The sequence below is a fragment of the Leuciscus leuciscus genome (genome assembly GCF_965113295.1).
Source record: "Leuciscus leuciscus genome assembly, chromosome: 2".
Taxonomy (NCBI): Eukaryota; Metazoa; Chordata; class Actinopteri; order Cypriniformes; family Leuciscidae; genus Leuciscus; species Leuciscus leuciscus.
The window spans coordinates 63,448,423-63,462,699 of record NC_138726.1 but is presented as its reverse complement, the minus strand read 5'-3'; the positions used below and the strand labels follow the sequence as shown (position 1 = coordinate 63,462,699).

Below are 14,277 nucleotides of genomic sequence, written 5' to 3'. Positions count from 1 at the left end.
ACGCCAAATTCTGACTCTACCATCTGAAAGTCTCAACAGAAATCGAGACTCATCAGACCAGGCAACATTTTTCCAGTCTTCAACTGTCCAATTTTGGTGAGCTCGTGCAAATTGTAGCCTCTTTTTCCTATTTGTAGTGGAGATGAGTGGTACCCGGTGGGGTCTTCTGCTGTTGTAGCCCATCCGCCTCAAGGTTGTGCGTGTTGTGGCTTCACAAATGCTTTGCTGCAGACCTCGGTTGTAACGAGTGGTTATTTCAGTCAAAGTTGCTCTTCTATCAGCTTGAATCAGTCGGCCCATTCTCCTCTGACCTCTAGCATCAACAAGGCATTTTCGCCCACAGGACTGCCACATACTGGATGTTTTTCCCTTTTCACACCATTCTTTGTAAACCCTAGAAATGGTTGTGCGTGAAAATCCCAGTAACTGAGCAGATTGTGAAATACTCAGACCGGCCCGTCTGGCACCAACAACCATGCCACGCTCAAAATTGCTTAAATCACCTTTCTTTCCCATTCTGACATTCAGTTTGGAGTTCAGGAGATTGTCTTGACCAGGACCACACCCCTAAATGCATTGAAGCAACTGCCATGTGATTGGTTGATTAGATAATTGCATTAATGAGAAATTGAACAGGTGTTCCTAATAATCCTTTAGGTGAGTGTATATATATATATATATATATATATATATATATATATATATATATGCATAAATTCAGTATACATCAGACATCAATTTACTGTACATATGAATGTTTGTGGGTGTGATAGAATGAGTGCAGCAGGATAATGTCAGTGAGATATCAATACTCATCTCCTGTACCATGTCCTTTCTATTCATCCTGTAGAAACTATATGAGGTCAATAGGAGTAAGGTAAATCTGAGGTAAAGGTACACGACAACAATGCCTGTTAACACAGATCATCAAAAAAATACTGTATTATGCTGCCAGACCAGTGGTTGGCGATGCCACTTTGTCAAGAAACACCCGCGAACATGTCATATGCATGTCGTTACAGTTTTCACAAATTACCGTTTTTGCTGTTTACACAGAGACATTATAGCCATCTTTTTAAAAACCCGTTTTCAAAAGCTTGTTTTTTTTTTTAGAATATTTTAAATTAGTGTAATCTGCTAAATAATACAAAAATACTTGTTACAAATAGCATTTTTTTGTCATCCACCTCAGCCTAGTGCATAAACCTTTATGTAAATGTTTGAGAGTTGACAATGAAAAGTTTGCATAAAACATACAAAAATCATAAAAACAGTACCATAATCCTAAAAGTTAAAAAGCTGGAGACCACAAATAACAGGACCACTTTCACGTACCGACGAGGACATGAAAGGTTCAGTATATTATTTGCTCTAAGTGAATGGTTTCACATTTCATGGTGTAATGAACAGCTATTGGTAAATTGTAGTCTTTTCTGGGAGTGACTTGCTGATGGCCTGCATCCCAGCAGAATCGGTGCAGATCTGTTCTTTCTTTTAATATATTGTATGTTCAGATATTCATACAACTAAATATTCTGGGGGCCATGAAAGTTTTGTGAAATGATCAAAAAATCTGGCGCTGGCTGGAAACTTTTGGTTATTATTAACATTTAAATGTTGGTAGGGAAAGAGTTAAAGGATGGAGAAGCTCTGATGTCCAAAGTTAAGTTCAACAATGGAAGAACCTTTAAGCATCGTACGTGCCAGTGGTTTAGTCTGCAGGTGTTATTGAAACCTAATCTGTGAGGTCTGGTCAGGTAAACTGACGCTCTGTGTTTGTGTGTCAAACACACTGAAAATCTGTGCTGAACACAAGATGTGTGCTGCAGTTCTTTACACAGGTTCATGAATCCTACATGAAATAAAGATGTACACAATAACAACTGCAGAAAATTCACATTGATTCAACAGACATTAGGACAAGGTGGTAACACTTTACAATAAGGCTCATTAGTTAACATTAGTTAATGTACTAACTAACATTAACTAACAGTGATCAATACAGTTGTTGCTATATTAGTTAATCTTTGTTAATGTTAGTTAATTAAAATACAGCTGTTCATTGTTTGTTCATGTTAGTTCATAGTGCAATTACTAATGTTAAGAAATACAACATTTGATTTTAATATTGTATTAGTAAATGTTGAAATTAATAATAACTTATATTACTAAATGCTGTAGAAGTATTGTTCATTCTTAGTTCATGTTACCTAAGGTAGTTAACTAATGAACCTTATTGTAAAGTGTTACTGACATGGTAAATAGTGTTTGCTTGAAGACAGGCGAGTATGACAGAAGGGAGGAGAGACAGAAGGGAGGAGAGACACGGTTGGTCATGTGATGCACATTTAAACATCGTCCTCCATAAAACGAGTATCGCTCTCACTCTCCATCCTAAAAGAAAGACAGACGCCTTTAATCAACCATGAAGAAGCTCTTCAAGTGCCTGTGGATCTTACTGGGTAAAGTACAACATACATGCATCTGCTATTTTACTAGATTCACACTAATATTATCTGCAGTTTCTACAATCTCCCCGTGTTCAGAATGTTGCTCTGTTTGTAGTTTAGTTTAAACTCATCTCTCTACTGTGGGTTTATAGCATAAAGTTTTGAAATTTCTTGCCAATAAATCTAAATATTCTAGATTAGTTGTTGTTTCATACATTCATGCTTGCCTATAATGAAGCCCTTTTTTAACCAGTAATGAAGTATTATAACAATAAAAAAAATAATAATTATGTGAAAATATAGTAAACTATAATTTATTCCTGTGATCAAAGCTGAATTTTCAGCATCTTCAGTGTCACATGATCCTTCAGAAATCATTCTAATATGATGATTTGATGCTCAAGAAACATTTATGATTATTAAAGTTGAAAACAGTTGTGCTGCTTCAGATTTTTGTGGAAACCGTGATGCATTTTATTTTTCAGGATTGATGATAAGAAAGTTTAAAGAACAACATTTATTTTAAATAGAATCTTTTGTAACAGTATATATGTCTTTACTGTCACGTTTGATCAATTTAATGCCTTAGTGATGAATTAAAGTTTTAATTTCCTTAAAAAAAAGTTTAAACGGTAGTATAGATTATGGCATTGCTTGTGGATCTCTGGGATAGTTTTTCTCAGTTTATTTTACCAAACAAATCTTATGTTAAATAGACGCTCATTTGTGTATGTAAATGGTCTGACGGTCTTTATGTCTGTGTTTGTCAAGCATATCTGTTAATGGTTCCTAATCCTACTTTAGATTACAATATTCTGCTGGTTGCAGATTATTATTATTATTATTATTATTATTATTGTGTCAGTAGTTTCCTCCAACATGGTCATTATACAGATGTTTTATGTTTCCATTATCATTCAGACTATATTGTGTTGGTGACAATATCAAAGTAAATTAAATACAAATCTGAATGTGATTCAACAAATCCTGGTTCTCTGATACTCATTTGAATCTTGATTCCACAGGGTTTGTATTGATTGAAGAAAGAGCAAATGGTCAAGAAGGTAAGAACCACACTTTTTTTTTTAACCTTTGTTTTTGTTTCTTTTTCTGTGTGACAAAAATTTTGCGTTTGTCTTTGAATTTTTTTTCCAGAGAATGCAGCACTTTGGGGCATAGCTACTCAGTCATCAACTTACTTCGAAGAAGTTGCTGAACGTGCTATTGATTCTCATTGGAACAGTTGGACTCACACTAACTCACAGACCGACCCGTGGTGGAGAGTGGATCTACTAAAGGTATACAGAGTGAACAGAGTGACCATCACTAACAGAATCAATCTTGGTTCGAGAATAAACGGGGCAGTGATTCGCATCGGGAACATCCTTGATATTTACAGCAACACCATGTGAGTCTTTCTTTGACTGTTTTGATTAATGAGGCTGCATACAAACAAAAACTGATAACAGATTATCTCTCTGTCTGTAGATGTGGTGTAATTTCTAGTCTTGCTGACAGTGCCACAGCCACTTTCTCATGCGGCGGGATGGTGGGACGTTATATGGTTGTTCATATTCCTGGAAATCAGAAGATTCTTAGTCTTGCTGAAGTTGGAGTCTATGGGTATTTGGCAGGTAATTCATTGTTGTGTAGCACTTTTTAAAATTGAAAGTAATAAATAGGGGTCAGCCTAGCCAAAGTTTTGAGGTGAAAATGGGAGAAGGAAAATGTATTGTTAATACAATTCTCAGTTATTCATTTTATGTCTCAGAATGTGTATTTCTTAATTGTAATTTCACCACTGTAAGTGTAACCACCTCTAGCCTCTTCCCTGAATGTGCCAAAGCTGCGAAACGCAAATCTGAAGGGATAGAGAAAGGGAGGGGGAGGCAAATCCATAGCCGGATTTGAAGACTTGTGCCTTCGTTGGTAAAAGAATTAGCTAATCACCATCGAGTATTTCACTTTCAGCGATTGTGAGTGTTTAGAAAAGTAACATGGCAGATACGTACAGTAAATTGCATGATATTAGTTTGAACTGCTACTGCTGTTGTAACTATGGAGAGTAGAGATATTGAATATTTGATCGCAAACAAATTTACTAAGCTACCATTCAAACAACCGATACAAATTAAAAATGTTACAAATGAATTAAGAGCCCATGCCTAAGTTGGATACAGGCTATAGAACAGTCAGCTTCACTAAATGGCCGAACGTGCTCTTTTAACACGGACATTTAAAAGGACGGAAGGATGGATTTTTTGCTTCAAGTGATAGGCTAGGCTAAACTTATATTTATATTTTCTTGATGTATGTGTTGTTTTCTATAAATAGTCTGTCTATAAGTGACCAAAAAAGCTATTTTAAAGCAGTTAAAAAATCTGACCGCTAAAATGTTGTGTGCCTCTTACCCAACACACGCCTCTACTCAAAGCTGCTTACCAGGAACTGGAAGCTTTGCGTTTATTGCGCGATATAAAGATACATATCACCTAACTTTTCAGCAAGTTTTAACCTTAGCTCACTCAAAGACAGAGAGTCAAAGAGTACACAAATAGTTGCAGAAAATGTGTCTGCAATGTTTTGCATATGTGTTGCATAAAGATGGGTCAAGACAGGTTTTTATTCATTTTCTAGGAAATCGGGCAGTAGGAGGAGCTGCTACACAGTCGTCAACATCTGGGAGCTGGTTTGCTGAAAAGGCCATTGACAGTAATCGAGGTCTCCAGCAGTTGAACACGGGATGCTCCTCAACCAATAGTCAAACTAACCCGTGGTGGAGGCTGGATCTGCGTGATGTGTACCGAATTACTAAAGTGGTCGTCACTAACAGACTAGACTGCTGTGCAGAACAAATAAACGGAGCGGAGATTCACATCGGGAACTCTTTGGAGAACAACGGCAGCAACAATCCCATGTGAGACTCTTGAGGTTGAAAGAACATGACCGCTTGAGTACAAATGAGAAGGATTAATGTGAATGTGAAGATTATATGACAGTATCTTTATCTCCATCTGTTTCTCTCTCTGTCTGTAGATGTGCTGTTATTCCTGCTATACCAGCTGGCGAGTCCTACAGCTACTTATGTGATGGGATGGATGGACATTATGTGATTGTTTATATTCCTGGAGATCAGAAGATTCTTACTCTTTGTGAGGTTGAAGTCTATGGGTATTTGGCAGGTAATTCATTGTTGTAGAGCATTATATTCAGTCTATAGTACCATATCAAGGGCGTAGATTTGATTTGAAGTGAGAAGCATTTTAGCAGATTCCTGGCCCATTATCCCTTGAGATTTTGGGATATCCGGGAAGCGTACCCAGATAGCAACATTGTGTTGGCCCAGATCCGGCCCACATCTGGCACATGTGGAATGAGGATCTGGCCGACATACCGCGTGGAACGATGGCACTTGGGTGGACCACTCCTGTTTGCCACAAGCAGGCCATAGCAATGCCACATGTCAGTCAAGAGCAAAAAATAAACCAGCACTGGACCTTATCTGAGCCACAAAATCTGTGTATAATAAATATGGAGTCATCTCAGCCTTAATAAGCCTGTTAACAAGCAGAATCACTGAAGGAAAGAAGAGAACAGAAAAAGAGACGAGCAGAATCACAAGAACTACAACTGACTTCAGCCACAGTCTAAGATGAAATCAACTGAAGATAAAAGACAATCTCTCAAGATCTCAGGAGGGGAGGATTAAACAACTCCACAAACAGCATTACCAGCTTCACTTATTACTAACCAGTTTGACCTTATTTCTGTCAGACATCTACAGAAGTTGTTATTGAGAATTAACAAAGGTTTAGCTCTGTTTCATTTGTGGTAATTAGTGTTTCCATTAGTTTGGCTCTTAACTCTTATTATACGTTTGTGTTTTTTGGCTGCTGTGACAGTGTGTGTGTCAAACACATTTGCAGTAGCAAAAGGAAGCTTAAGCGAAATTATATCCGGTGATGATGGTTGTCTGTTGACGTTTATAATCATCATGAAATAGCCGATGTCATTTGAATCTAACAATTGTGTGGTGACATTAATACATTTACATTATGAGGCTCCGCACCTCCTCACAACTCCAAGTTTGTCCGCGAGCTTCTATGGGGTTGCTTAAGAGCAAACTATCAACAAACACTTGTTCTAATCCCATAGTGCACAGCACAGCTGACTACGGCAGATAGTTTAGTCCAAAAATACACAGTTCTTTAAGAAGTTGGGTCTGTTCGAGGTCTGCTCAGGTTCCCACCGCAAACGAGGCGCACCAGTGTTCGTTTGAAAGTGTACCGAGACCACCTCCATTCCACTGTGCTACTTTTCCATTGTTGTTCATAGATATTTAATAGTTGTGCGTCTTTCTGTGGGAGACTACAAGGAAAAGGGGACCATACATTTTCAAATTCAGCCTCGTTGCAACCGATAACATCAATAATTGAAAAAATCTTAGTGTACCTTTGATCCACTTTTGGAAGTTTATCTTTTATTCACACAGCAAGTATACATTTAGAAGCTAAATATAATAATTTGCTTGCCAGCTTGACCTGGGATAGTCCACTGTCCTCTTTACTCTTTCCCAAAAAAAAAAAAAAACATGGATCTTTAACAATAGTGCAATTCAATAAACAGTCAAGCTTTGCTTTAATCTTGTCCCAAAAATGGCTTATCATGGGGCAAAACGCCTCGGTTACGACTGTAACCTCGGTTCCCTGAAGAGGGAACGAGCGTTGCGTCGAAACTGACGCTATGGGAACGCTTTGCGTGATGACGTCTTGAAGCACATGTAAAATCAGTCCAATGGTGTGGCGGAACGTCAGAGGCGGGTGACGTCACGTACCAGGAAGCTATAAAAGCCGGCCCGAAACAGAAAACGAAAGCTTCGTAAAGTCTGAAGTCGCGCTGACAGGCATGAAGGAGATATGGCAAGGCGACGCAACGCTCGTTCCCTCTTCAGGGAACCGAGGTTACAGTCGTAACCGAGGCGTTCCCTTTCAAGGGAACTCCCGTTGCGTCGAAACTGACGCTATGGGAACGTCTATACCAACGCCTCCATAGCTACAAATGTCTGTCCTGTGTGTAATCATGTGAGCAGCACTAAGAAGACAAAACATGATACCCTGGAGTAGAGTCTAAATCCAGAGAGTAGAACCTGACGAAGGTGTGCGGTGAGGACCAGCCTGCCGCATCACAGACGTCCTGTAACGATACTCCTGATATAAGGGCCTTAGAGGCCGCCATACTCCTAGTAGAGAGCGACCGGACAGCCAAAGGAGAAGGCTGTCCAGCCGCCTCATAAGCCAGTGAGATAGTCTCAACCACCCACTTGCTCATCCTTTGCTTAGACACTGGACCTCCCTTGTTAGGGGAGCAAAAGTCACTTTTACGCCACAGGGCAGCTCTGTGGACATACGCGTCTAACGCCCGAACAGGGCAAAGCAAATTATTCGCCTCCTGGTCCGATTTCGAAAGGGAGGAGGACCTCCAAGTGCCACGAGGGAAACGAGATACCAAAGGGTCTTTCCCCACAGACATTCCACCCAAAGGACTGTGGTAAGCACCTACGGCCGCCACATAAACCTTTAAAGTGGACGGGGTCAGACCTGCAGTGAACCGGTCCTGCAGGAACTCCAGAACTGTACCAATTGGGCAGTTGACTGGATCCAACCGACGGTCACTACACAAAGAGGTGAATACTCTTCAGTTCAGGGCATAAAGTTTCCTCGTGGAGGGAGCTTGGACTGTAGAATGGTCTCAACAACCTCAGTTGAGAGACCTGACTCTATGAGCTGGGCCCCCTCAGAGGCCAAGCCCACAGGTTCCACAGTTCTGGGCGGGGGTGAAATATTGAGCCCCCTGCTTGGGACAGAAGGTATCCCGTTGGAAGCTGCTGCCATGAGACCCAACTGTCTCTGGAACTGTTTGACAGTGAGTAGCTGGCCTAGCTTTACACTTCTCACAGCTGCCAGGATGGAATCGAAGCGTGGCGATGACAGGCGCGCCTGCATCGACACTGAATCCCAAACCACGCCTAAAAAAGTGGTCCTCTAAAATGGAGAAAGCACACTCTTCTTGGCGTTCAGCCGTAACCCCAACTCTTTCATATGGGCGAGAACAACATCTCGATGTTGAACCGCCATCTAATGCGACTGAGCTAAAATCAACCAATCGTCGATGTAGTTCGTGATGCGAATACCCCGGAGGCGCAGAGGCGCCAGAGCTGCATCCACGCATTTGGTGAAAGTGCGGGGTGATAAAGCCAGGCCGAATGGAAGAACTCGATATTGGTATGCTTTGCCCCCGAAAGCAAACCTCAGGAACTTCCAATGACACGGACGGATGGAAATATGCGTCCTTGAGGTCTATCGTGACAAACCAGTCCTCGGACCTGATCTGTGGCACGATTTGTCTCAAGGTTAACATTTTGAACTTGAGCTGCATGGCTGACTCGTACAGAACTCGAAGATCTAAAATGGGACGCAATCCCCCGTCCTTTTTTGGAACTATGAAGTACCGGCTGTAAAACCCGGTTTCCCTGTTGGAGGGGGGTACATATTCTATGGCCCCTTTCTCTAACAGAGTGTTTACTTCCTGTTCCATAACAAGAACCTGCTCGGGGCCCACCACTGTGGGCAGGACCCCCATAAACCGCGGTGGGCGTTAATAGAATTGTATCTAATACCCTTTTTCCACGGTCTGCAGGACCCAACGAGAAACATTTGACAGTAGCTTCCACGCTGTCAAAGATTCTACTAGAGGTACCAGTCTCTCGAGACTGGTTTCTGGATTTTGTTGCTGTTGAGTAGTCGGTTCGTCGCCCTGTAACGGCGCACCGGCAGGGAACGACCAAACAGACTGCTCCAGCACCCTCCTCAGAGGGGGCGGGCATCCCGAGGCCACTACGTTTCCGGGTGGACCTTGAGATATGTGCTCGCCGGAGACCGCTGCGCCCTGTAACACCGGAGGCGGCAGGGTTGGCAGAACGGTCCCCTGAGGGCACCGAAGAGAGACGGCACCGTATTTTTCTCCTGCTGTTGAGTAGTCGGTTCGTCACCCTGTAACAGCGCACCGGCAGGGAACGACCAAACAGACTGCTCTAGCACCCTCCTCAGAGGGGGCGGGCATCCCGAGGCCACTACGTTTCCGGGTGGACCTTGAGATATGTGCTCGCCGGAGACCGCTGCGCCCTGTAACACCAGAGGTGGCAGGGTTGGCAGAACGGTCCCCTGAGGGCACCGAAGAGAGACGGGCACCGTGAAAAGAGGTGTTAACCGCTCTGCTTCGGGGGGACTACCCTCATTTGTCCTGAGGCCTCAGACATCAGGACTTTTTCCCAGCAGCCTTCTTGGCGGTAATAACAGTCCGCAGATCCGTTTTACCCCTCGAAGACTGCTGGGTTTGAGAGCGCCCTCCGTGTCCCCGAGATTTTTGTGGGGGAGCACGAGAGGACACACTCTGTTTTTGAGTGGCACGATGTTCAACGCTCTTTTTAGAGGAGTGAGGCTGCTCCCGCTCAGCAACCTCAATGAAAGAACGGCGGGGGAGAAGTTTTTGTAATGCAGCTGCCTGTTTAGCAGCTTCCTGAGATTTAGCTACCGCACTGTTTACTGCATCACCAAATAAACCAACAGTGGAAACCAGAGCATCTAAGAGAACGTGCTTTTCTTTCTCTTATATATCGCTCAAATTGAGCCACAGATGCCTCTCAGTGGCCACCAGGGCTGCCATAGACCGCCCGATTGATTTAGCGGTCTCCTTGGTGGCCCTGAGAGACAGATCTGTGGCTGTGCGTAGTTCAGCCACTGTGTCAGGACCAATTCCCCCGCCCTCCTCTAAATCCCCCAATAATTCTGCCTGATAGGCTTGCATAATAGACATCGTATGCAGACACGCTGCAGCTTGACCAGCGGCTGCATACGATTTATGAACCAGAGATGATGTGAATTTTACTGGCTTAGAGGGAAGTGAAGGAGCTTTCAGGGAAGATGCCGTTGCTGGAGAGAGATAGCTCGCAAGCGTCTCCTCCACCTTCGGCATCTCCCCATAACCATATTCTTTATATTTGTGAATGGAAGAATAGTAGGATGTTTGTGGTGCATACACTCTGTATGAAACCGGTTTTCCCCACGATTTCGACACCTCGGTGTGGAGATCGGGGAAAAACGGAAGGCTTCTTCGCTGAGGCTGTGTACGAGATGGCAGGAAGCGTTCGTCGAGCTTACTTTTCGAACGAACGTCCTGCCTATCCTCTGGCCACTCAATAGATAATCTGTGAACTGCTCTCGTGACAACATCGAGCAATTCCTCAAAAGCGTGAGACTGAGGTGGCGAATCCTCAGACTCAGCTTCAATACTAACAACGTCCAACTCCTCAGAGCTGGACAATTGCAGTATTGGTGCCTCCATCGGGGGGGAAGAAACCGCAGCGCGTGCTTCCACACCCTGATGAGAGGCACTGGATCTATCAGAAGGATGTTGAGATAAGGCAGAGCCCGTCTCAACATCCACTGATAAATCCATTTGTGAACCCCAGGTCTGAGATCGACGCCGTGCCTCGGCAGCGGCGGGACCCAAGCCCTGGGGAACGTGATCGGGATTGAACCGAGCCAAGCGGGATCGGAGCGTACGCAATGGAAGCGCCTCGCAATGCACACAGTCACCACCCTCGAGTGCTGACTGGGCATGCTCCTCACCCAAACAAACAACACAAAGAGTGTGAGTATCACCTCCCGTTAAATAACGCGGGCAGGGATGGACACACACTCTAAACTGCTGCTTGCTCGCCATACTGAATATATATATATATATAATATAGACAGACAACACCAAATAACAAGGACAGATTCAACACAGAGCGCAACTGAAGACTCAGAAAGCTTTCGTTTTCTGTTTCGGGCCGGCTTTTATAGCTTCCTGGTACGTGACGTCACCCGCCTCTGACGTTCCGCCACACCATTGGACTGATTTTACATGTGCTTCAAGACGTCATCACGCAAAGCGTTCCCATAGCGTCAGTTTCGACGCAACGGGAGTTCCCTTGAAAGGGAACCAAAACATGTAGGAGTGTCTACCAGAGTCAGATTCTTTCATTTAGGACAAACTGGTGAATGTACTTCCTAAGATTGACCCAAAACATTCACCATTTTTCCCTAAATGTAAGAATCGGACTCTGGCTATTTAGGTGTAAATGTTGGTGTAAATATTTCCACCAATCTGAAAACGTTTGGCCATCCTTAATTTTGTTCCAGGCCTGAAAACAGTGTAAAATGATCTAGATCGCTGGTTGGATCTTCTAATTTCTTGGATTGGCATGTACGTGGAATGTACTTCCTTCAGTAGATTGTTGTATCCTTTACCCCTAATAGGCAAAGCCCTTAGGAGACCACTTGAAGAGGAACATTGAAGATTGCTGAGTCTCACCACTTCCCATGCAGAGTTGCCTCTGACTTATTAAAATGAATCTTGTAGCTTGATAAAACTACTGATCAGATCAATCAGGGCTGGCACCGACAATTCTGTCTCAGAAAGAAATAAAGGCATATGTAACCCCTCTGATTCTACTCGCACCGCTCCAAACTGGCGTTTCCGACATTGGAGACAGGCGCACTAAAAAGGGCTTCGCTAGCGCACCTCTTGAGGCCAGGAAAGTGAGATTTACCTTTACAGCTCTTTACAAGCTGACCTCTGTTAAACATGTCATCAGCATACAGTGAAATTGTATGAGTATGCAACCAATTAAATTCCCTTAATTTGTTAACTCTGTCTTATAGATACTGCCAAAGGTTCCAGGGATAGTGATTTGTGAGGACTGACGCTTGAGGTGCCCTGTATATTATTTCTAACCTATTCACAAAGTTATCCCCACAAACCCACAAGTTATAAGACCTCAAACAAATACTTCCACTCCAAGTGGTCAAAAGTGTTTTTGGCATCCATAAAAATGACCATAGCCTTACAGCGAGTCAGAAAACAATACTGTGCAATGCCAAGACAACTAATATTAACCCTCTGGAGTCTGAGCGTTTTTTTGGGCCCTGGGGGTGTTCTGACATGCTTTGACATTTGTGCTTTTTTCAGTTGCTTATAAACATATTAATGGCAAAGGTGTAAATTCACTCTATATAGCACAAACAGGACTACAATAATATGTGAGCCACATGTATGTACATGTTTTCATTTTTGAGAGAATAATGATTATGCGTGGCTATCGAAAAAACTAAAAATGAACATTTTTGAAATAAGGCCACAAAACACATACTAAATATGTGGCAATAAGACTTTTGACTTATGGATGTCGTCGCCTATAGTTTTTTCTTCAAAATTATGTGAAAATAGTCTTGCTTTATCGTTCACATAAAACCATACATTGATTTAAATTGATGTAAAACAGGTTTTGCTTGGAAAGCCAATATGCGAGGGGGCGTGAACGAGGAGTGGTTTACACCTTAGAATACACCCACTCTGCATAATTAGCCATTCACTCAGGTGTGACACTGACTGAGCCACAATGCAAGGACAAAAGATATATTTAGAAGAAGACTTATATTGACCATTTAAGATTTTGCTTACATCTATCTTGTATATATGTTTTGCTATTTTATTAAAACGGTTACAATTACAACAATAATTACAATTTCAACAATATTTCAAGTGTACTCTTTCTTTGTAAAAAAAAATGATTATAGGCCCTACATTTTATCTATGCATTCATTAGTTTGAATATAACCAACATTGGAACAGCTAACATCTTAGTTGATGACTTTATTTTTGACAAAAATAGTATTTTATATATAGAAATGGCTAAACAAAAGCTTATTTGATGTGGCAGTATATTCTACAGTAAAAACTGTACCCAAATCTGGTCAACAAAATGTTGTCTTTCATATTTCGTCTGACTGTAACGTTGTTTTCATGAAATATTAGGGCATATTGTTAATTTGCAGTTTAATACGTTGCTTATACAAATAGCCTACATTTTATTTCAACATTCAGTCGATGTTTACTTATCTCAGTATAGCAATACAGTTTGCTAAAACATCATCATTCATTCACACACGTGTCTTTGCCAGCTGTGGTAAACAGCGCGCATTCATGCCGTTTATTCATTCATAAACAGAAACCCAAGTGAAGAAATTCACGTGAGAAGGAAAAAACTTACTTGTATTCCTCAGCTCGCTCCTCGATATACCCGCACTTCTGAGGGACATTTTCCATTAGTATTATTCCTCACAGCGCTGCAAGACGGTGTAAACAATGATCTAAATAAACTTGTGTGTTTTCTCGAGCTGATGGGGGCGTTCACAGGATTGCCTCAGCCATTTGCGTTTGAATAGCGCGCGCTCTCCGTGGGCGGGGCCGATTATAACGTAATGAGATGAGATGAGCTCGACTGGAATCGCTCTCTTTTAATACAGATTTCACAAGATGAGAATAATAGTTTTTTTATATAAATTACTTCATTTAAAAGAAGAGAATTCAATCTTCATGCCTGTGTGTCTGTATGTCTGTTTGACTGAGTATTCGCTGAGTTATTGTTAATTTTCGGACGCGTTTCAGAATGGACTACACTGGCAGAGAGAAGGCAGAGAGAAGGCAGAACTCGCTTCGTGTTTATTTTTCTTTATTTGGCAAAAAGCACAACACTTTGTTTTTATTGTGAGTATACACAAAAATAATACACATTTAACAGAATCGATTGATGTATGAAACTCCTATGGAAAATCAAAGTCAACAGAGTATTTATGAGTTTCTTTTACACTAATAAAAAAAAAGCGAGCTGGTATCGCCGGCGATACCGTAGACCTCAGGGGGTTAAGAATTGAGCATATTTCAG

The 14,277-nt window shown here is 42.0% G+C and overlaps 1 protein-coding gene and 1 long non-coding RNA gene across 2 annotated transcripts in view; one reads left to right on the top strand and one right to left on the bottom strand.

Moving 5' to 3' along the window:
- LOC309492637 overlaps nt 1-14,277 on the bottom strand; it is a 246,160-nt gene that overhangs the window by 71,258 nt on the left and 160,625 nt on the right. The window lies entirely within an intron of this gene.
- On the top strand, nt 2,426-5,649 carry LOC309492950 (uncharacterized protein; the record flags this gene model as incomplete). Its single annotated transcript, XM_082161984.1, has 6 exons — nt 2,426-2,462; nt 3,476-3,514; nt 3,606-3,858; nt 3,939-4,084; nt 5,088-5,367; nt 5,487-5,649. 6 exons carry the CDS (start codon nt 2,426-2,428, stop codon nt 5,647-5,649), a joined length of 918 nt encoding a protein of 305 aa, XP_082018110.1.